Source organism: Procambarus clarkii, chromosome 40 (assembly GCF_040958095.1).
Source record: "Procambarus clarkii isolate CNS0578487 chromosome 40, FALCON_Pclarkii_2.0, whole genome shotgun sequence".
Taxonomy (NCBI): Eukaryota; Metazoa; Arthropoda; class Malacostraca; order Decapoda; family Cambaridae; genus Procambarus; species Procambarus clarkii.
This window is the reverse complement of record NC_091189.1, coordinates 27,124,405-27,148,776: the sequence shown is the minus strand read 5'-3', so window position 1 is coordinate 27,148,776 and position 24,372 is coordinate 27,124,405. Positions and strand designations below refer to the sequence as shown.

Sequence of the window (24,372 nt, the reverse complement as noted above, 5' to 3'; positions counted from 1 at the left end):
ATCACCACAATTCTGCTATTATCAGAATCCTGGTCAGTTTGATCCCAGTCAGGGGTCTTCTGTAATACTATCATCGCTAAAGCATTTACATATATATTTTGACTTTTTAGGCGATGCTGTGCTCACAAGCTGAACAGCAGTGCTGTGAGCTCATGCTGCATGCACTAGCTTTGGTGGCTCACTCAGTACTGAGGGAGGCTCTCACACCCGGGAATGTTGCCCACGATTTTTTTTCTAGGTGGCGTCTGTTAACTATCGGCCTTGGCTGGACTATAGCTGCCCCTATCCCTCACAGGACTTACCATACCAGCTTAGTGGTTCGCTATGGTGAACACAAATGTAGATACTTATATATAACCTGTGTATAGAGTGTAATAACAGCAATAGGAGTAGGTTGGGAGCCGCCATTTTGGTGATGGAGGAGCGTCGTCTGCATGTATGTTGTGTACTGGTGGCCACTATGGTCTTTGGGCACCATACCAGCTTATTTGTAGTCATGGTGAATAAAACATGTAGATCACACTACACACTATTGAATAATATTACTGCAAGAAAACAAGGAAAAAATCAATCGGAGACATTGAAATAATTAGGTAATAGTACCTTTGTAGCAACTCCTGCCTGACAGCTTGGGTGGAGCAGACCTCGTTTGGCACCTGCTCTGTCAACGCCTCTTTTTTGGCCAAACTTCCCCGCCCTATTACGGCAAAAATATGCCACCTACAATTTTTTTCCCCGTGATCAGGGAACACAAATGAACACTTTTATAAGACGAAAGAATTTTTTTGAATCTTTTTTTTTTTTGTTGCGCCTGTGGGTGTTGAAGGCCAAAAGACCCTTAGTGGCTTAAGGGTTAAATTACTTAACAGTTGCCAGTGTAGGATCGTGACTTAGGTATTGCCAGTGGGTAGGATCTTAGTACTTTTGGTGAATATCATCAATTGTAATTTAATAACCTCATGTTAATAAATTTCCATCTGTATGTGTCACTTGGGTCCCTTGTTGTCATCTACCTTGTAATCATGGACCTTGAACCTCCCCCAAACTCTCCAATATCAGATTGTTTGATCAGTCAGTCAGGGATTACATCAAAAGAAGGTACTTTTCAGTTCAACATGGGTTCTTGTCACAGTGCTGTATATGTTTTACAATGGTATTAAGACAGGATGGTGGCAGCATTAGTTAATAAGCTTTCTCTGTTTAACCACCAATGTTATACAATATTTCAGTTCACATTTCACTGAATATTTTAGCAAGTGTTATAAAATATTAGTGTTACTAAGTGATACATTTTACCAAGTGTTTACAAGAATATGAATGTCTAGACATGTAATTAGCATGCAGGTATAAAGCTAGGAGACAGAGCACAGCTGTCTCACTTCCCCAGTCACATAAATAGGTGCCACTACCCGCCAAACACACACCGAAACTACGACGTTGGTACAACGTTTCCAACAAGTTTTAACACACCTCCTAACCAGTTATAACAACCAATATAGCAAGTTGTAACAACGTTCTAATACGTTATAAACACGTTAAGCCAAGATGTAACAACTTTATTACAAGCTGTAACAAGCTGAAAATAAGAGGACAGTTTCGGTTTTTGTTTCCAGGATACTGCCACCATTACTACCTTTAGTTCTGTGACATCATCACAATAATTAAGAGAAAACAAGGCTGGATAGATTATTTTCTAAGGCAAGATAAAAGGTAAGACTGAACAAGGTAAGATTACATAACAGACAAGAAAGCTGGTTAGTCAGGAATGTGCATTCTTACACACATCAGTTCGCAAATATCAGAACTATTGAGGAAAGGAATACGAAGTGTTGCAAGAAGACCTTGACAAACGGCTATGAACAGGAACATGTCACATTGGCTTTTCAGGCTGGGAAGCTACACTCATTATTCAATGTAATCAATTATTCTACTTGTAGCCTGACAAGTGGATGAATGTACAGCATAATGATAAAAAGGATTAATCAATAACTCTTCGTCCCTTGGTGGCAAATTTTTTTTCCAATTGCTTATGCTACCTATGTATTGAAAATGGTTATTATTCTTTCAAGCTTTGCTTCGACCTTTGCCCTTAAGCTGCTAAGGCTTGAAGGTTACATGAAGGTTGCCAACACCTTATCATGAGCTGTGATATTGTCACGGCTCTAGATAACGCGTCAGCAGTTTTTGAAACCATCGTCAAGATATCTTCCATAAAGGCAAAGTCGAAGTAAGCTTGGGAGGAATAAGCACCATTTTCTATACTTTGGAGGCAAAAGCAATTAGAAAATAACATTATCCAGCACTAAAAATGGTTACATACTGTAATTTATACCCAGTTGATTTGATGAATCAAATATACTTCTCCCAACAAAATTATTGTTAAATTAAAAACTAGTTTTTACATTGTAAACCATCCACCCACATATACACACTTCCTCAATATTAATGAAATTCTATCAAGAACAAGTTAATAATACTTTTATAATTATGGCTGTAGAGATCTAGCAAATGTCAACTTTATATAGGGTCCAGAACAGACAAAACACTGTCACTTATTTCACGTGTGGGGGTTAGGCTTTGATTTGGCCACATTGCAACGTTCTCTGCAAGAGACCTGGTTATACCACAAATATATTCCACCCCCTCTCACCTGGGAAGATACAATGACAAACAGGTCCATCAGACTGATGCTCCTGTCACCACTGACAAACATCAGTAACACTACATGCGACCCCCAGTGAAAATGATGGCAGGAGCGCGCACAAAAAATTTGCTATGAAAATAATAGGTTCATTTATGATGTAATGGACAGGCAAAATTGTGGGTTAACCCAACTTAAGATAAGGTGACATGAATATTAGTTAAAAAACAATGTACATTATAAGAAATTAAATTTTGCCCATGCACAATCAAGGAAAATTAATACCTGTATTAACATTTCATCAAATCTCTAATTTAAAGTAAAATATTGTACAAGCTGTTGCTATCATCATGAACTTTAAAATATTTCAACTACTGTTAATAAGCTTGCAAATTGCTAAATCTTACATTTTCATACTCATTAAAAAATATAATATTTAAAAAACTTACTTCACCGTATTCGGGGTGTTCAACCACTGTGCCGTTGCATGCAAATTCCTTCTTGCAAGCACGGACAATTTTCTTCAGATCATAGTCTGAAGACAGACCCTGCACCGTAGTGAGTGTCTTTCGGCCATTGCGCTGCTGGATTCTGCAAAATATCAATATTTATATTAATAGCGTATTTCAGATTTTTTTAATTGTAGCTATTTGAGGATAGTTAAAATCCCAACCCCTATACCTCCACCTCTTGAAATACAGTACCAACAATATTTCAAGACTCTTCCAAGTGATTGGGCACCAATCATACACTCCGACCTTGTATCCCTTCCAAGTACTTCACAGGTACAGGTAGTCATACAGACTTAGTGAAATATACTGTACTGAAAATTACCTTACCTGCATTACTTTGGGTAGAAGTAGGAGTGTGAGTGGGGTGATTATGGGGGTAGGTATTGAGAATAGGTTTAGGGAAGGGGGGGGGGGGGGGAGTATATCTGCCACAGCTGAGCCATTCCATGCCTAATAAACCCTCAAACCGACCATCTCAAGAGTTGCATGAAATCTGGTAGGATGTTATCCAGCACTATAAAATTATAGTGCACGAAGTAATAGACACATGCAAAATTTGAGCCGTCGGTGCTGCATGATATTCATACAACAGAGTTAGCAATGTGAACAAACACACATACTACTTACAAGCTCAACAAAAAGAAACTCATAGCGGATTTGAATTGAGGGAAGCCTTCATGTTGGCCTTGTTTTAACCCTTGTGTTGTTCAGGGTAACTAGCATTTGTCACCCACAGGCGCATACCAAAAAACAAAACAAAAAACGGTCTGTTGCTCGCCAGCTGTCAGGCAGGAGTGGCAACAAAGAGATAATTACCTAATTATTTCAATGTCTCTGATTGCTCGTAGTTCTTTTGCTATAATATTATTCAATAGTGTGTAGTGTGATATATCTATATAATAAAATGAGTGAATCATCGCTGTACTAAAAATATGGTGTGCATATTGTTGATTCAATTATGCTCATCAAACAGTGAACAATACTTTGTCGGTTATTATACTATATACACAGGTTATATATAAGTATCTGCATGTTTTGTTCACCATAACTGTACAACTAAGTTGATATAGTAAGTTCAGGCACCAAGAGACGTCGCTACAGTCAGGTGGCGGCTGCTTCCCTCATACATTCAAGGTCAGCCGCACTAAAATTTCACCCCCAACAATACTGTTTGTGGTGTTATTACCCTATATACAGACATTATATACAAGTATCTACATGTTTTGTTCACCATAACTGTTCAACTAACTCGGTACAATGCCCAAAGAGCATAGTGGCCACCCCTACCAACATGACAAATCATGCAGATGTTGCCACACCCATCACCAAAATGGCTTCTCCCCCACACTCCTTTTGCCGTTATTACATTGTATATACACGTTATATATAAGTATCTACATTCGTGTTCACTATAATGGACCACTAAGTTGGTATGCCGAGTGGCAGTGGCAGCCAGTGGCAGCCTGGCTCTAGCTGCCACTCCCTCCCTCCCTCCCTCATCTCACCTGACTCGCCACCATTCTTCTCCCACCATACTGTTTTTGCTTTTATATACAGACATTATATATAAATATCTGCATGTTTACCATATTGAACAACTAAGCTGGTACAGTGAGTCCAGACAGTAAAAGGTGGTCACACAGAGTCAGCAGACAATGCTACCTTCCCTCCCCACCAAGATTACTCCTCCAACTACAGCACTAATTATCACAACAATCCTGCTATTATCAGAATCCTGGTCATTTTTAACAGTCAGGGGTTTTCTGTAATAATATCATCACTAAATAATAGCATGAACATGTATATTATGGCATTTTTAGGCAATGCTGTGGTCACAAGCTGAACAGCAGTGCTGTGAGCTCATGCTGCGTGCATCAAGCTTGGTGGCTCACTCAATACTGAGGCCCCTCACACCCGGGAATTTGGCCCATGTTTTTTTTTTAAATGGCGTCTGTTTACAAGTCCTGATGAAGGTGTGGTGAACCCCGTGTATTCGCGGGCCGTTTAAATCTTGTGTAGTATTCCAATACATTATATGATGGGATGCGCAATTCATAGCAAGTCACTCAACCCATCACATGATGTGTTTGCGCAACTTAAGGGTTAAGGGGGCGTATTACGGAAAAAAGTGATAAATGAAAACTGGTTCGATTTCAATCAAACCAACTTAAGGGTTAAGGGGGCGTATTACGGAAAAAAGTGATAAATGAAAACTGGTTCGATTTCAATCAAACTTTTTTGACTAGTTGTATATAAAATTTGGTTCAACTGGCCCTAGTCTCAGCATCGTAGCATAAAATAGAAAGAGAGGAAAAAATATTGAAGTCAAAATTTTTCCAAAATGGTAAAAAATTCACATCAAACAAAAGTGTCAACTGTAATCATGTCTATGACTAAGCTATCACAATAGCATATAATAAAGTATTTTAATATTTAATTTTATGCCCAAAAATTAAAAAAAAAAATCAAATGTTTTTCTCATTTTTTATCAGCCGATTTGCATGAAACTTATACACCTTACAGAACATAAGCCTATCTATAAGGGTGCAAATTTTGGAGGAAAGACTTCAACCACAGGTGGCAGAATGTCTGATCTCATTTATTGTCAAGTAACAAAATTAACTCTCCTCTCATTTTTTTTCAACTTATATGAAATTTACACCTTATATGTAGAGTTAACGTCTGTAATAAACTTATAGAATACTTTATTCCTAAGTTCATTTATTGACTTTACAAATATCTGCAAACATGAAATATTGGCATATATTTTTGGGAACTTTGACTACTTGTATTAGTAAAACTAAAAATTTTAGATAATCCTTTTTATACAAATTCTTTATTATATGCTAATGTAATAGATGAATGTCATAGAAATGATTTAATATGAAATTGTGGTTGTAGAGTTTTATTGAAAATGTTTAAAATTCATTGAAAAAAAAAAAAAAAAAAAAAACTCCCTTTCTATTTAGGGTGCGATACTGAAACGTCGAACAGTTGCAGCCCTTTTTATATACAACTAGTAAAAAAAGTTTGGTTGACCTTGAAAATAAGAAAACGTAATATTTAAAAAAATAATTAATGAAAACAGTGCTTCCTTGGCTTCAAAACAAGCACAATATGAATTATAGTAGTTTTGAGCTTCTAAACAAAATCGTTTATATTTTTCCACAATGACATCCCTGCTATATGAATGTCGTGCATTGATGAGCACCAAAATTTTACACGTTTTAGATTCAGCTACTCAACAAAAACTTCCAAAGCAGCAAGGGTTGTGATGAGCCCGTAGTACTCACCTGACACAGATGTGTGTTTTGCATATGTAACTTCATATCCTCTATCATCCTACCAAATATCATGAAAATAAGAGATGGGTGGGTTGAAAATCTTTTTTTTTTTTTTATATGATTTTTTGCCAACAACCACCACCTGTTGGATGTAATCACCCAACAGGTGGTGATTACGCAAATTTGTTTTTGTTCATGGTTAGTGAGCGTTTTCTGATTACTATTATTCCAAAGTTGCTATATCCAAAGTATAGAAATTCGCTATTATTCCCCCTCAAGCTTTGTTTTGACCTTTGCTTCAGACAACCTGGGGAATGTGACTTGAAGGTACCTAAAGGTTACAGACTTATGAAAATGTGTAACAGCTTTAGATAAGGAGAAGGCAGCCTTCAGTTACCTTCCCGATATCTTTCCTAAGATGTCCGAGGCAAAGGCCAAAGCAATGTTTGAGGGGATTGATAGCAGTTTTCTACACTTCGGATGTATGAGCAATAGAAAAACACTCACCAACCAGGAACAAGAATTCTTATGCTGTGTTATTAACCTCTGAATTGTACTCACCTAGTTGTGCTTGTGGGAGTAGAGCTTTGGCTCTTTGGTCCCACCTCTCAACTATCAATCAATTGGTGTACAGTATTGGTGTACCGAGATAAAACACCTAAATTTTTGGGATCGTCTCAAAGCTCTCCAAATGTACTCTCTAGAAAGGAGACGAGAGATACCAAATAATATACACACGGAAAATATTGGAGGGCCAGGTCCCAAATCTACACAGTAAAATAACGTACTGGAGTGAATGATATGGAAGAAAATGCAGGATTGAACCAGTGAAGAGCAGAGGTGCCATAGGCACAATCGGAAAACACTGTATAAACATCAGAGGTCCGCAGTTGTTCAACGTCCTCCCAGCGACTAAGAAATATTGCCGGAACAACTGTGGACATCTTCAAGAGAAAACTGGACTGTTTTCCAAGAGAAGTTCCAGACCAGCCGGGCTGTGGTGGGCATGTGGGCCTGCGGGCCGCGCCAAGCAACAGCCCAGTGGACCAAACTCTCACAAGTTGAGCCTGGCCTTAGGCCAGGCCAGGCTTAGGGAGTAGAAAAACTCCCAGAACCCCCATCAAGCAGGTATTCCTGAGCCTATTTGGTTCTATCAAATCAACATTTGAAACTGTGTATGGAGTCTGCCTCCACTACATCACTGCCTAATAAATTCCAGTTGTTAACTACTCTGACAATGAAAAAATTCTAATGTGTGTGTGGCTCATTTGGGCACTCTTACAGTTTCCACCTGTGTCCCCTTGTTCGTGTTCCACCCGTGCTAAAGAGTATGTCTTTGTCCACCCTGTCAATTTCCCTGAGAATTTTGTAGGTGGTTATCATGTCTCCCCTTACCCTTGTTTCCCAGGGACGTGAGGTTCAGCTCTCTTAGCCTTTCCTCGTAGCTCATACCTCTCAGTTCCAGGACTAGTCTGGTGGCATACCTCAATCTTCTCTAACTTTGTCTTGTGTTTAACCAGGTATGGACTAATAACTGTAGTTACTAATAATTCTGTACGGACTAAGTAACTGTGTAGTTACTTAGACGTCATTGAGGTGTATGACTAAAAACAGTCAATATATCAAATGGGGAAAATGTAAAATGGTGAGTGGAAGGGATAAAATCATTCTAAAATCTGTCACAAAGGTGCTAAATGGTCATATGCAAACATTGTTTCTTACACTACCACATAATCCAACATAAAGGCATTCTCAACATACAACAGACACCACATTAAAAAAAGTTAATAAATGAATTCAGTGTAAACTTGAAGTTCTCTTCAGAGGACCCCTAATAATGGTTCTGTCATGCAACATTGCCCAATATCCTTCAGGTGATCCAAAGAAAGGGGTTATATCATTTTACACTGCTCAATATGCCCCAAGGGCTCCCTAGGAAGGGTTCAAGCATACTTACAGTGCTCAATATTCTTCACGAATTCCCAAGAAAAGGTTCTGGAAGCGGAGGTACTACCCAATAAGTATAGCAAACTCGATTTTATGATCATATGATTTTTATGATCATCTACTTTGTAGAACTCAAGTCACTGCCGTAAAGCACTCAAGATACTCCCAAGAAATAATGCAGACTAATATTAAATAGTGCAGTGCAGTACTCCGTGAAGGGTAACAAATTAACATGACCAAACACCCTGTTTTCATTCCTTTGGATTACAGTATTTGTAGCACTTTGTAACAATCCCAACCCAGAAGCATTTTCACATACAAAATTACAATTTGATCTATTAATGTACTGTACAGCGGATACTGAACCATACCTTATATGCACAAGGCCATCCTGGACACCCTCGTCTGTCCCACGTGCTGCATCAGCAAAGGGGTCTGTAATGAAATATACAAATTAGATTAAATTAAATCATGGGTAAAATTTTGCATTTGGCAGTGCCTCTGACTCCAATAGAATTTTTCACTACCTTTTCTAACATCCAACTGCTTGCACAATTTTAAGGTTGTCACCTTGGACCTGAACTGCCCATCCACCCCACAAATATAATAATTTATAAAACATACAATTAGCCTAAAATAGTGCTTTACAGGCCAATAATGAAATGACAAGCTGTCTTGATAAAACAACATTTGTTCTATGTGAAATAAAATACAGTATAGAACAACATACTGTACTGTACTTTGATTTTCAAGTGCCTTCATGATTGAACTTTCTTGAATTACTCTTATGAATTTTTAATTTGCACACCATACTGTTTTTGCTTTGTTGACCAAACCATACACTAGAAAGTGAAGGGATGATGACGTTTCGGTCTGTCCTGGACCATTCTCAAGTCGATTGTGATGAGGAGGGGAGGAGTTAAAGGCAATAAATAGACAAGAGAGAGGTGAGAAGAAAATCTTAAGAGGAAGAAAAGCAAGGCAAAACGTACGAAAGATAAGGTGAAATAAAGGTTATAGTAATAGGAATAAGAACATACACCATCAAGAATCCTCCATAAAGGTAAGATAAATATATGTACTGTATTGTAGTTAGAGAAAACAAATTGTATTCAGTATAAAATGTACAGTATTTGTAAATTAATACTTTGGAGGATGGAGAACGGATTAATTCAATTCCCTTTACTTGTATTTCTTATAGGAAAAATCGCTTCGACTTACGATCCGTCTCTGGGAATGGATTACCATCGTAAATTGAGGTCCCACTGTACATAACACAAATAATAATGAGTATGTTATTATGCTCTATTTTGTTATATATCATACAAATACTGTACACTGTCCAATGGTAATACCTCTTACTTTCCCCAATATCCACAATTTTTTTTTTAGGGGAGATTTTTTATTTTTTGTTATTTTTTCTTCTTTATTTATTATCTGATTTTGTTGTAACCTCAACATCTTGGAGAATGCATATCTGTTCCTAACTACGTGAAGATAGAATTAAATTAGTCAACAAATAAATGTCATAACTGGCAGAACTTGGGACTGAATTTTTTGGCTGATTTTTTTCACAGATTTCAAACTATTTTCCTTGTTTCTTTAGATTGTTTTGATGATTAGGGCCCAGATTAGGACTTTTTGACTTACATAAAGCATACCCTAAACATAGCCCCTAAATTATTATAATTATCACTATATTTTGTTTTGTGGTGGTTATTTTTTCTTGACTTCAACACATGTTGACCTACGAATGTACGAATGTCAAGCAATGCTTATTAAAACATGCTATTAAATTAATGAATTAGAACTACCTTATACATTGTCGATAACTTCAACTTCAATTATCTCTAAAACAAGAGTTTCAACATAGAGCCAGCTTAAAAAAATCCAGTTTCTGAACGATTCTAACCATTTTTACATATTTTTTTATGTACGATTTTCTAGCCATTTAGTGTGCCACTGTCTGTTCTACAATCCTATTAGAATGGATTTTTCATAAACTAAACATTTAGAGTTATAAATTTTGTTGTCTGAATTTGGTGCATATTTCAAATGCCATATTGACAATTTTTTTTACAGTAAACTAAACTGAAAATCTATATTCTGAATCTATTAAAATGATGATCATATACTATTCTGAGAGCATAACAACACTTAATGAACAATTGGTGATATTTAATATTTTTGCAGCTGATCTGAAAATCTAAATTTTTCAATATTAAATTTTATAATTATTTTTAATTTACTGTACTTGTTTTTCAAGTTATGTTGGTGATCATTTAGACAAAGTTGGAGTGTTTGACTAGTAAATTACCCACAAAAATTGGAAAGCGTTAAAACAAGTTTGAAAAATTTAACTTGTGGTACCATCGGATCCTGTCGTATATAAAGTATACGCCATGCGCAGTTTAATGGTTAAGACTTTGGATTGGATTTCGTTAACACCTGGGGTTTTTGAGTCTTAGTTTGTCAAAGTTCTTTCTAATTATTTCACGTTATAGGCATATCCTTAAATTCATTCTCCTCTCCTCCTTCAAACATTTGTGTGGGTGATGGGAAACCATCCAACCTTTCAAGTGTGAACACTTATGCAAAATAATCATTTAGTGTGTTTGCTGCCCTTTTATCATCCATTATAGCTTGGTTAGTCTCATCTATTAAGGGCCCAACTGAGTCCTCTGTTTTTGTTTTACCTCTAATATAGGCATAGAACAATTTTGGATCTTTATGTTTTGGGCAAGTTTTTTTTGTAGTTTCTTTTGGCTGATCTGATTTTATGAGTAGCCGAGTTTAGTGCCCTTTTGTATAACTCGTGAACAATGATGTCCATCGTAGATTTATATGTTCTCCAGAGGTTCCACTTGGTTACCAATGCTCGTTTTACGACCTGTCGACCATCTAGTTCCCGTTCTTGTCCTTCTTCCTTTCAGCACATTTTTGAACGAGTTCCGTGATGATCCTCTTGAAATTTTGTCGTGATGCTTCACGTGCTATGGTTGCCCATCAGCTCCCTCCTGGAGATGGTTTGCAGTTCCTCTCACATTACTTGATAGCCACCTTGTTGGTAATCTAGAAATTCATCATCTTTGACCTTTATGTGGATTTCTATGTTCATAGTCCATCCTAAAATATGAGTCACACGAGGTGGTTACCTTTTTCCCCACATGAATATGATCAAACATATCCCCTTTTCTGTTGTCAGCACAAGCTCTGGTATGCTATCACAACGTATGGGCTCTACCACATGCAATCCTGCATGAGGACGAGAAATTGCTCACCTGCTTGAGATGTTAGGTTAATTCAATCTATGGTCTTGTGGTTAAAAGTCCCCCATTATTAAGGTTTGGGTTTCAAATGTCACACTGATCACATGATGCAGATCCGCAGTTTCCTCTGCCACTGCTGTGTCAGTCCTGTAGTATACTCCAAATGTCATTTTCACATACCAAGTCCTCTTTCACATACAGCATCACCCCCATCCCCCACCTGCTCTTGTTGTTCTACTTGATACTTGCTTGATGGGTTTCTGGGAGTTCTTCTACTCCCCAAGCCCGGCCCAAGGCCAGGCTTGACTTGTGAGTTTGGTCCACCAGGCTGTTGCTTGGAGCGGCCCGCAGGCCCACATACCCACCACAGCCCAGTTGGTCCGACACTCCTTGGACCAATTTCCAGCCCAACCACTTGGGTTGGACAGTAGAGCAACGGTCTCACTTCATGCAGGTCGGCGTTCAATCCCTGACCGTCCAAGTGTTTGGGCACCATTCCTCCCCCCTGTCCCATCCCAAATCCTTATCCTGGCCTCCTTCCCAGTGCTTTAGTCGTCATGGCTTGGGACTTTCCCCTTGATAAATCCCTCTCTCCCTTCCTCTTCAAGATGTCCACGGTTGTTCGGCAATATTTCTTATGCTCGCTGGGGGGATGTTGAACAACCGTGGACCTCTGATGTTTATGCAGCATTCTCTGATTGTTCAGTTCTTTCTGAATGGTGGGTGGTATCCTGGGAGATAGAATTTTCCTTTCTGGTACTGTATGGTACCATATAGTGGTACTGTATGGGGTCATTCCAAAAAACAAAGGTCTCCAAGGTTACATTAGTAATGAATATACAAGTTAGGATCTATTCGTGGAGCCCAGTCTCTCTAGGTTTCATTCTTTGTGTTTGTGGGACTATACAAAATTTACTCTTCATTGGTTAGAGGTTTCAATATTCAACTCTACTACCCTCCAGGTCATTCCATCTCAAATCACCAAAAAGACACTTATGGCTCCCACTCGACCCTCTCCAAATGCCATGAAATTTTGTAGTAAGATAGCCCTAGACCCCAAATGACACTTTGCAAAATATTAGAGCTCAATCTGCTTTGGTTCTTAAATAACAGGTCCATATTGAATGGGCCCTCGTCCCGTTAATGCGTAAACACCACAAAAATTACCAACTTTGACCCTTTGTTAAATCACGACTAGTGCCCAGAGGTGTGAAATTCGGCATACTGTACCAGGGCAACTTTTGGTGCAGAATACAACACAGTGTAATAAAAAATGTAGTTTGGGTAGCCATTCAGCTATCAATCCATGTTAATATCACTGCCAATATATCTCAAAATATCTCAATATGAATCATTCCCAATTTGGTTTTGAATGACACCATTGGATAGAGCAGATTTTTCTGTACAAGAGTAACTTTTATTTAGGTTGGGATCTGAATTCCTAGTTCAGCCAGAAGACTTTGAAAATGACATACCTTGGTGCGATATCGAAAAAATCAAATTAGGATTCTCCATCTTCTTTGTGCACTGATCATGACTGCTAGCAAATTGATATCCAAACTGATTGGAAAAATTTTAAGCTTCATTGGGTAGAACATTTTTGAGTGGGATTCAGAATTATTATTAAACAATCAGTACTATTTTTGGTTCCTGTTCTATATTCATCTTTACATCGTGTCAGCAGGTCAAACATTGCTGTTTACTTATTTGTGCATTTACCTGCAATAAATGCACAAATAAATAAAAAGCAATATTAATATTAATGTATTACTTGAAATTACTGTATTCAGTTAGTTAAATAATTTGAATTGAATTCGATTACGGATACGTCATGAATCAGGATTCCATTGGTTTATTGCCATGTGCTATTGCTAGCCATGAGCGTGGCTCTTCTGAATGTCACTTGACAACCTACACTTTCAACAAAGGCTTGAAGTTTCTAAAACAGTATAATGCAGAAGATAAAAACCTGATAGCAAAGCGAAGTGAACTGAACTTGGTAACTGTCCACGGTCCATTTGGTCCACGGTAATATTTCTTATAGTCGCTGGGAGGACGTTGAACAACCACGGACCTCTGATGTTCATACAGTGTTCTCTGTGCCTATGGCACCTCTGCTCTTCACTCTTTCTATTCTGCATTTTCTTCCATGTCGTTCACTCCAGTACGTTGTTATTTTACTGTGTAGATTTGGGACCTGTCCCTCCAGTATTTTCCATGTGTATATTATTTGGTATCTCTCTCGTCTCCTTTCTAGAAGTACATTTGGAGAGCTTTGAGACGATCCCAATAATTTAGGTGTTTTATCTTGTCTATGCGTGCCGTATATGTTCTCTGTATTCCCTCTATTTCAGCAATCTCTCCTGCTCTGAAGGGGGAAGTGAGTACTGAGCAGTACTCGAGACGGGACAACACAAGTGACTTGAAGAGTACAACCATTGTGATGGGATCCCTGGATTTGAAAGTTCTCGTAATCCATCCGATCATTTTTCTGGCTGACGCAATATTTCCTTGGTTATGCTCCCTGAACGTTAGGTCGTCGGACATCATTATTCCCAAATCCTTGACATGCTGTTTTTCTACTATGGGAAGATTCGATTGTGTTTTGTACCCTGTATTATGTTTCAGATCCTCATTTTTGCCGTACCTGAGTACCTGAAATTTATCACTGTTAAACCCCACCCTGGGTCCCAGGGCACCCCCACCCCGGGTCCCACGGCACCCCCACCCCGGGTCCCACGGCACCCCCACCCCGGGTCCCACGGCACCCCCACCCCGGGTCTCACGGCACCCCCCACCCCGGGTCCCACGGCACCCCCACCCCGGGTCCCACAGCACCCCACACTCCCAGGACCCACGGCACCCCTCCCCGAATCCCACGGCACCCCCACCCCGAATCCCACGGCACCCCCACCCCGGGTCCCACGGCTCCCCCACCCCGAATCCCACGGCACCCCCACCCCGGGTCCCACGGCTCCCCCACCCCGGGTCCCACGGCACCCCACACTCCCAGGGCCCATGGCACCCCACACTCCCAGGGCCCACGGCACCCCCACCCCGGGTCCCACGGCACCCCCACCCCGGGTCCCACGGTACCCCCACCCCGGGTCCCACGGCACCCCCACCCCGGGTCCCACGGCACCCCCACCCCGGGTCCCACGGCTCCCCCACCCCGGGTCCCACGGCTCCCCCACCCCGGGTCCCACGGCACCCCCACCCCGGGTCCCACGGCACCCCCTCCCCGGGTCCCACGGCACCCCCTCCCCGGGTCCCACGGCACCCCACACCCCGGGTCCCACGGCACCCCACACCCCGGGTCCCACGGCACCCCCACCCCGGGTCCCACGGCACCCCCACCCCGGGTCCCACGGCACCCCCACCCCGGGTCCCACGGCACCCCCACCCCGGGTCCCACGGCTCCCCCACCCCGGGTCCCACGGCACCCCCACCCCGGGTCCCACGGCACCCCCACCCCGGGTCCCACGGCACCCCCACCCCGGGTCCCACGGCTCCCCCACCCCGGGTCCCACGGCTCCCCCACCCCGGGTCCCACGGCTCCCCCACCCCGGGTCCCACGGCACCCCCACCCAGGGTCCCACGGCACCCCCACCCAGGGTCCCACGGCACCCCCACCCCGGGTCCCACGGCACCCCCACCCCGGGTCCCACGGCACCCCCACCCAGGGTCCCACGGCACCCCCACCCCGGGTCCCACGGCACCCCCTCCCCGGGTCCCACGGCACCCCCACCCCGGGTCCCACGGCACCCCCACCCCGGGTCCCACGGCACCCCCTCCCCGGGTCCCACGGCACCCCCACCCCGGGTCCCACGGCTCCCCCACCCAGGGTCCCACGGCACCCCCTCCCCGGGTCCCACGGCACCCCCTCCCCGGGTCCCACGGCACCCCCTCCCCGGATCCCACGGCACCCCCTCCCCGGGTCCCACGGCTCCCCCACCCAGGGTCCCACGGCACCCCCTCCCCGGGTCCCACGGCACCCCCACCCCAGGGCCCACGGGGGGGTCCAGGGCCCCGCCACCCCAACCCATGACCTAGTTTTCGGGGCGAACCCTAAGCATTCCAGCACAAACACAACCCCCAAATTCCAACACTTTACACCAAAACTCTGAAAAAAACGCCTAAATACGTATCCAGAGGCCAAAATGAGCCTAACCCACGCTAAAAGTAAGCCCATAATAACCTCCACAACCCCCCGCCCCCCAAACAAATCCCCTACGAACCAGAACCAGGAAAATGACGAGCCAAATTGGAGCCCGTCAACAATCCCCCATTTGGGCCGAGGCCATTTTTCTAGCCCGCGGCGACACTTACCGAAAGTATTAAGATTCTGGATTGACATGCGACTTCTGGTGAAGCACAGGGGGGTTAAAATTAGACGGCGTCCCTCGGGGGAGAGATGGATGGCCCGGGATCAAGCTCGCCTACTGCACGGTTCACCTCAGATAATGGCGGAGAGTCACAACTTTCACCAGGAGGCCCGGATGTTGGTGCCGTGTGTGGCCGCCGGCCTCCTCCTGGCGCTCCCGTCGACCCCACAACCACCCGCCGCCATGTTTGAACTGGCTCCTGGCTCCTGGGGCGGGGGCATAGACGGGGCCGTGGGCGTAGGCGGGGCCGTGGGCGTAGGCGGGGCCGTGGGCGGGGGCGTGGGCGTAGGCGGGGCCGTGGTCATAGGCGGGGCCGTGGGCGTAGGCGGGGCCGTGGGCATAGGCGGGGGCGTGGGCGTAGGCGGGGCCGTGGGCATAGGCGGGGGCGTGGGCGTAGGCGGGGCCGTGGTCATAGGCGGGGGCGGGGCCGTGGTCATATGCGGGGCCGTGGGCGTAGGCGGGGCCGTGGTCATAGGCGGGGGCGGGGGCGTGGGCGTAGGCGGGGCCGTGGTCATAGGCGGGGCCGTGGGCGTAGGCGGGGCCGTGGGCGGGGGCGGTTTGGGCAAGGAGCGGGTATGGTTGACCTGCGAATCTAACTGTTATTATCAGTTATTTTGTACTGTATTCTCTGCTCTTCCGTCTGTCATATTAATTTAGTAATATTAATAATTTTTATTTACAAATATTCAGAAGAATAATATACAGCGGGTTAATAATTGTTACTAAGAATGAATATTTAATAACGCCACTAATATACAAAGCATCTCCGGTATAACTTATAATAAATATTTTTATTGAGAAGCTTAAGAATGTGTCGTTATTGTGTCTGTCTGCGTCTTGTTATTGTGTCTGTCTGCGTCATGTTATTGTGTCTGTCTGCGTCTTGTTATTGTGTCTGTCTGCGTCATGTTATTGTGTCTGTCTGCGTCATGTTATTGTGTCTGTCTGCGTCATGTTATTGTGTCTGTCTGCGTCATGTTATTGTGTCTGTCTGCGTCATGTTATTGTGTCTGTCTGCGTCATGTTATTGTGTCTGCGTCATGTTATTGTGTCTGTATTCTGAACCCGGCAGGCCGGTCTAAGGTATTCTGAACCCGGCCGGCCGGTCTAAGGTATTCTGAACCCGGCCGGCCGGTCTAAAGTATTCTGAACCCGGCCGGCCGGTCTAAAGTATTCTGAACCCGGCCGGCTGGTCTAAGGTATTCTGAACCCGGCCGGCCGGTCTAAGGTATTCTGAACCTGGCCGGCCGGTCTAAAGTATTCTGAACCTGGCTGGCCGGTCTAAAGTATTCTGAACCCGGCCGGCTGGTCTAAGGTATTCTGAACCCGGCCGGCCGGTCTAAGGTATTCTGAACCCGGCCGGCTGGTCTAAGGTATTCTGAACCCGTCCGGCCAGTCTAAGGTATTCTGAACCCGGCCGGCCGGTCTAAGGTATTCTGAACCCGGCCGGCCGGTCTAAAGTATTCTGAACCCGGCCGGCCGGTCTAAAGTATTCTGAAACTGGCCGGCCAGTCTAAGGTATTCTGAACCCGGCCGGCCGGTCTAAAGTATTCTGAACCCGTCCGGCCGGTCTAAGGTATTCTGAACCTGGCCGGCCGGTCTAAGGTATTCTGAACCCGTCCGGCCGGTCTAAGGTATTCTGAACCCGGCCGGTCGGTCTAAGGTATTCTGAACCCGTCCGGCCGGTCTAAGGTATTCTGAACCCGGCTGGCTGGTCTAAGGTATTCTGAATCCGGCCGGTCGGTCTAAGGTATTCTGAACCCGACCGGTCGGTCTAAGGTATTCTGATCCCGGCCGGCCGGTCTAAGGTATTCTGAACCCGGCCGGCCGGTCTAAGGTATTCTGAACCCGGCCGACTGGTCTAAGGTATACTGAACCCGGCCGGCCGGTCTAAGGTATTCTGAACCCGGCCGGTTGGTCTAAGGTATACTGAACCCGGCCGGCCGGTCTAAGGTATTCTGAACCTGGCCGGCCGGTCTAAGGTATTCTGGACCTGGCCGGCCGGTCTAAGGTATTCTGAACCCGTCCGGCCGGTCTAAGGTATTCTGAACCTGGCTGGCCGGTCTAAGGTATTCTGAACCCGTCCGGCTGGTCTAAGGTATTCTGAACCTGGCCGGCCGGTCTAAGGTATTCTGAACCCGTCCGGCCGGTCTAAGGTATTCTGAACCTGGCCGGCCGGTCTAAGGTATTCTGAACCCGTCTGGCCGGTCTAAGGTATTCTGAACCTGGCCGGCCGGTCTAAGGTATTCTTAAACCGTCCGGCCGGTCTAAGGTATTCTGAACCCGGCCGGTCGGTCTAAGGTATTCTGAACCCGTCCGACCGGTCTAAGGTATTCTGAACCCGGCCGGCTGGTCTAAGGTATTCTGAACCCAGGCGGTCAGTCTAAGGTATTCTGAACCCGACAGGTCGGTCTAAGGTATTCTGAACCCGGCCGGCCGGTCTAAGGTATTCTGAACCCGGCCGGCCGGTCTAAGGTATTCTGAACCCGGCCGGTCGGTCTAAGGTATACTGAACCCGGCCGGCCGGTCTAAGGTATTCTGAACCCGGCCGATCGGTCTAAGGTATTCTGAACCCGGCAGGCGGTCTAAGGTATTCTGAACCCGGCCTGCTGGTCTAAGGTATTCTGAACCCGGCCGGCTGGTCTAAGGTATTCTGAACCCGGCCGGCTGGTCTAAGGTATTCTGAACATGGCCGGCCGGTCGGTCTAAGGTATTCTGAACCCGGCCGGCCGAAGGTATTATGAACCCGGCCGGCCGGTCTAAGGTATTCTGAACCCGGCCGGTCGGTCTAAGGTATTCTGAACCCGTCCGGCCGGTCTAAGGTATTCTGAACCCGGCTGGCTGGTCTAAGGTATTCTGAATCCGGCCGGTCGGTCTAAGGTATTCTGAACCCGACCGGTCGGTCTAAGGTATTCTGATCCCGGCCGGCCGGTCTAAGGTATTCTGAACCCGGCCGGCCGGTCAAAGGTATTCTGAACCCGGCCGGCTGGTCTAAGGTATACTGAACCCGGCCGGCCGGTCTAAGGTATTCTGAACCCGGCCGGTTGGTCTAAGGTATACTGAACCCGGCCGGCCGGTCTAAGGTATTCTGAACCTGGCCGGCCGGTCTAAGGTATTCTGGACCTGGCCGGCCGGTCTAAGGTATTCTGAACCCGTCCGGCCGGTCTAAGGTATTCTGAACCTGGCTGGCCGGTCTAAGGTATTCTGAACCCGTCCGGCTGGTCTAAGGTATTCTGAACCTGGCCGGCCGGTCTAAGGTATTCTGAACCCGTCCGGCCGGTCTAAGGTATTCTGAACCTGGCCGGCCGGTCTAAGGTATTCTGAACCCGTCTGGCCGGTCTAAGGTATTCTGAACCTGGCCGGCCGGTCTAAGGTATTCTTAAACCGTCCGGCCGGTCTAAGGTATTCTGAACCCGGCCGGTCGGTCTAAGGTATTCTGAACCCGTCCGACCGGTCTAAGGTATTCTGAACCCGGCCGGCTGGTCTAAGGTATTCTGAACCCAGCCGGTCAGTCTAAGGTATTCTGAACCCGACCGGTCGGTCTAAGGTATTCTGAACCCGGCCGGCCGGTCTAAGGTATTCTGAACCCGGCTGGCCGGTCTAAGGTATTCTGAACCCGGCCGGTCGGTCTAAGGTATACTGAACCCGGCCGGCCGGTCTAAGGTATTCTGAACCCGGCCGATCGGTCTAAGGTATTCTGAACCCGGCAGGCGGTCTAAGGTATTCTGAACCCGGCCTGCTGGTCTAAGGTATTCTGAACCCGGCCGGCTGGTCTAAGGTATTCTGAACCCGGCCGGCTGGTCTAAGGTATTCTGAACATGGCCGGCCGGTCGGTCTAAGGTATTCTGAACCCGGCCGGCCGAAGGTATTATGAACCCGGCCGGCTGGTCTAAGGTATTCTGAACCCGGCCGGCTGGTCTAAGGTATTCTGAACCCGGCAGGCCGGTCTAAGGTATTCTGAACCCGGCCGGCTGGTCTAAGGTATTCTGAACCTGGCCAGCTGGTCTAAGGTATTTTGAACCCGGCCGGCTGGTCTAAGGTATTCTGAACCCGGCCAGCTGGTCTAAGGTATTCTGAACCCGGCCGGCCGGTCTAAGGTATTCTGAACTCGGCCGGCTGGTCTAAGGTATTCTGAACCCGGCCGGCTGGTCTAAGGTATTCTGAACCCGGCCGGCCGGTCTAAGGTATTGTGAACCCGGCCGGCTGGTCTAAGGTATTGTGAACCCGGCCGGCTGGTCTAAGGTATTGTGAACCCGGCCGGCTGGTCTAAGGTATTCTGAACCCGGCCGGCCGGTCAAAGGTATTCTGAACCCGGCCGACTGGTCTAAGGTATACTGAACCCGGCCGGCCGGTCTAAGGTATTCTGAACCCGGCCGGTTGGTCTAAGGTATACTGAACCCGGCCGGCCGGTCTAAGGTATTCTGAACCTGGCCGGCCGGTCTAAGGTATTGTGAATCAATATCATAGCAATATGGAAGTTGTAGTGAAGGACCTGGTGACTCTAGTGGGAGCCCTGAGGACAGAGTTGGACTCTCTGCGGGAGGAGGTGCGTCAGCTGAAAGAACAACGAGAAGTAACGAAGGAGGAGACCAGTAGTAAAGGGACCTCGTCTTGGAGAGTTGTGAAAGACAGGGGCCTTAAGAAGACTTTGATAAAGCCGCCTTCAAACGCCATAGCAACTTCTAATTCATTTGATGTTTTGGAGGACGATTGCTGTGGAGAGACTGCGGATCGCGCAAAAGGGAAAGCAACGAAGAGCAAGGAAGCGCAGGCCCCTCAGAGAGTAAAGGAAGTACCTAAGCAAACCTTAGTTGTGGGAGATTCCCAGATAAGGTATTTGGATAGAACGTTTTGTGCTAGAGATAGGGGGAACAGGTTAAGGGTTTGCTATCCCGGAGCTGGCATTGGTGATATTATAAACAACATGAATGATATTATGGCTGGAAATGGGAACAATCCTATTATTTGCATTAGCGTGGGAGGAAATGATGTTGGTCGAGTTAGGAGTGAGGAACTGATTCAGAGGTATAAAACAGCCATAGAATTAGTTAGGAGCAAGGGAGGAATCCCGATCATATGTGGCATTCTTCCAAGAAAGGGAGTGGGAAATGAATGGATATCGAGGGCACTTGGTGTCAATTGCCGGCTGGAAAGATATTGCATATCAAATGCAATATCTTTCATAGACAACTGGGAACACTTCTATGGAAGAAATGAAATATATGCTCGTGATGGGGTGCATCTATCGAGGGCTGGGGTTGTTGCTGTTACGAACTCGTTGGAAGAAGTGGTTAGAGGTGTTTGTTTGGGTTTAAACTGTTAGTAGATAGAGGTATGGGAATTGATTTGGAGGAAGGAGGTAATAAAAGTATGTGTTTGTGGGAGAAAGGAATTGGCAAAACGATCAGGGAAAGAGAAGGGCCGCAAAATAACAATTCACTTAGGGTATATTACACTAACAGTAGAAGTCTAAGAAATAAAATTAACGAATTAAATGCTCTTGTCTGCACAGAAAAAATAGATATTATTGCACTTACCGAAACGTGGATGAATGTAGAAAATAGAGAACTATTAGCTGAATATCAAATATATGGATTTAAACTATTTCACACAGATAGATATATTAGACGAGGAGGTGGAGTAGCCATATATGTTAGGGACAATTTGAAATGTTGTCTCAAAGAGGGAATCAAAACAGAGCCACACACAGAAACTATTTGGATAGAATTAAACGAAAAAGCTAATAATATTATAATAGGAGTAATATATAGGCCACCAAATTTAGACAGAATGGAAGCAAAGCACCTATGGGATGAAATATCTAGAGCATCTAGATCTAACAGTATTTATGTCATGGGTGACTTTAATTTTAGCAGAATAAACTGGTTGAACAAAACAGGGAATAGTGAAGCAGAAGATTTTCTAGAATTAATTGACGATTGCTTTCTTACGCAACACATTAAGGAACCAACACGGGAAAATAATATTTTAGATTTAGTGTTAACTAACAGGGAAACGCAAATTAATGACATCGAAATAGGGAGTGAGCTAGGGAACAGTGATCACAAAGAAATCAGATTTAGCATAGAATGGAATAGACCAGTAGGAGAAAATTCTGTTAAAGTGCCAGATTTTCGAAAAGCTGATTTTAATAGCCTAAGAAATTTTTTGGGTCAAATTGATTGGAAAGTCTTGGGTATGGGGTGTGGGCCGGTCTTGGAGCGAGACATGAACCCAGCGATAGGTGACTTAAATGGGGATTTCGAAGTGGATTCAATATATAACTTATTTAAGAATATTCTAAACAAAGCACAGGAACGTAGTATACCATACAAATTGAATAGATCGAATACTAATGACCCAAAGTGGATAACAAAGAATTTGAAGAACCTTATAGGTAAAAAGAGAGCTTGGTACAAAAGGATTAAAAATGGGGAGGTCACTTTAGAACAGGAATTCGTACAACTGGTTAGAAATGTTAAAAAAGAGATATGGAAAGCAAAAAGAAACTATGAAGTTCGCATAGCAGGGCAAGCAAAGACAAATCCTAAAGGTTTTTTTCAGTTATATCGTACTAAGACTAGGGAAAGGATAGGTCCATTAAAAACTGAGACAGATCAAATAACAGATAGTGATGAAGAGATGAGTAGTATTTTTAATAAATATTTTGTATCTGTATTTACTAAAGAGGAACTTAACAATATGCCTTCAGCCGAACAAGTCTATGTGGGTGGGGACGAGGACAGGTTGACGAGTTTAGCAGTTACCAGGAAGGATGTTCTTAAACAAATAGTAAAACTCAAACCAAACAAATCCCCAGGGCCGGATGAAGTGTTTGCCAGGGTGCTTAAAGAATGCAAAGAGGAGCTTTGTGACCCACTGTCAACCATATTTAATAAATCAATAGAGTCAGGCAGAGTGCCAGAGTTTTGGAAAGTTGCTAATGTGATACCAGTTTTTAAGAAAGGAGATAGATCACTTGCGTCTAACTATCGACCAATTAGCCTAACGTCTATTGTGGGAAAGTTACTCGAATCTATAATAGCAAATAAAATTCGTCTTCATCTTGAAAAACATAAATTAATAATTGAGTCGCAACATGGTTTTATAAATGGCCGTTCATGTTTAACAAATTTGTTCTTTTTATTCTAGCATTGTTGAGGCAGTTGATAGTGGTAAGGATTGCGATGTTGTATACCTTGACTTTAGCAAAGCTTTTGATACAGTGCCACATGAAAGACTGATTAAAAAGATAGAGTCTCATGGTATTGGGGGTGCTATATTAAGCTGGATTAGGGCATGGCTATACCAAAGGAAACAGAGAGTTAGTATAAATGGAATCAAGTCAGAGTGGGAAAATGTTGTAAGTGGAGTGCCTCAAGGCTCTGTCCTGGGACCTCTGTTGTTTATAATATATATAAATGATTTAGATTCAGGTTTGAGTAGCAACATTTGCAAATTTGCCGATGATACGAAAATCGGTAGGGAAATTAATTCGGAGGAGGACTCACTATCACTTCAAGTTGATCTAGATAGGGTTTTGAAATGGTCAAAGGATTGGCAGATGCAGTTTAATGCTGATAAATGTAAAGTTCTGAGGTTAGGTAATGATGATAGAGTTACAAGATACGAGCTAGATGGTGTTGAGATTGCGAAGTCGGATTGCGAAAGGGATCTGGGAGTTATGATTAGTAAGAATTTAAAACAAAAGGATCAATGCATAAATGTTCGTAATAAGGCAAATCGGACACTTGGATTTATTAATCGCAGCGCTAGTAACAAGACACCTGGTGTGGTTCTCAAGCTATATCTTGCTCTAGTTAGGCCCCATTTAGATTATGCAGTTCAGTTTTGGTCGCCATATTATAGAATGGATATAAATTCACTTGAACGTGTCCAGCGTAGGATGACTAAGTTAATTCCCCAAATTAGAAACCTTTCATATGAAGAAAGATTAACAAAGCTTAAGTTGCATTCACTGGAAAGGCGAAGAGTTAGGGGCGACATGATAGAGGTTTACAAGTGGGTGAATGGACATAACAAAGGGGATATTAATAGGGTATTAAAAGTATCAACACAAGACAGAACACGAAACAATGGGTATAAATTGGATAAGTTTAGATTTAGGAAAGACTTGGGTAAATACTGGTTCAGTAACAGGGTTGTTGATTTGTGGAATCAATTGCCGCGTAACATTGTGGAGGTGGGGTCCCTCGATTGTTTCAAGCGCGGGTTGGACAAGTATATGAGTGGGATTGGGTGGTTATAAATAGGAGCTGCCTCGTGTGGGCCAACAGGCCTTCTGCAGTTGCCTTTGTTCTTATGTTCTTATGT

The 24,372-nt window shown here is 44.2% G+C and overlaps 2 protein-coding genes across 2 annotated transcripts in view; both read right to left on the bottom strand.

The window, feature by feature from the left end:
- Nucleotides 1-2,481: 2,481 nt before the first annotated feature.
- On the bottom strand, nucleotides 2,482-16,209 carry LOC138372956 (eukaryotic translation initiation factor eIF1-like). The gene is made up of 3 exons (XM_069338886.1): nucleotides 15,983-16,209; nucleotides 8,756-8,819; nucleotides 2,482-3,232 (listed from the first exon to the last, which is right to left on the bottom strand). Exons 1-3 carry the CDS (start codon nucleotides 16,008-16,010, stop codon nucleotides 3,019-3,021), a joined length of 306 nt encoding a protein of 101 aa, XP_069194987.1. The 5' UTR covers nucleotides 16,011-16,209; the 3' UTR covers nucleotides 2,482-3,018.
- LOC138372849 (cuticle protein 63-like) overlaps nucleotides 16,105-24,372 on the bottom strand; it is a 31,038-nt gene continuing 22,770 nt past the window's right edge. Inside the window, exon 2 of the mRNA XM_069338515.1 lies at nucleotides 16,105-16,622. Within this exon, the coding sequence (XP_069194616.1) occupies nucleotides 16,105-16,622 (518 nt within the window). The remainder of the gene's footprint in view (nucleotides 16,623-24,372) is intronic.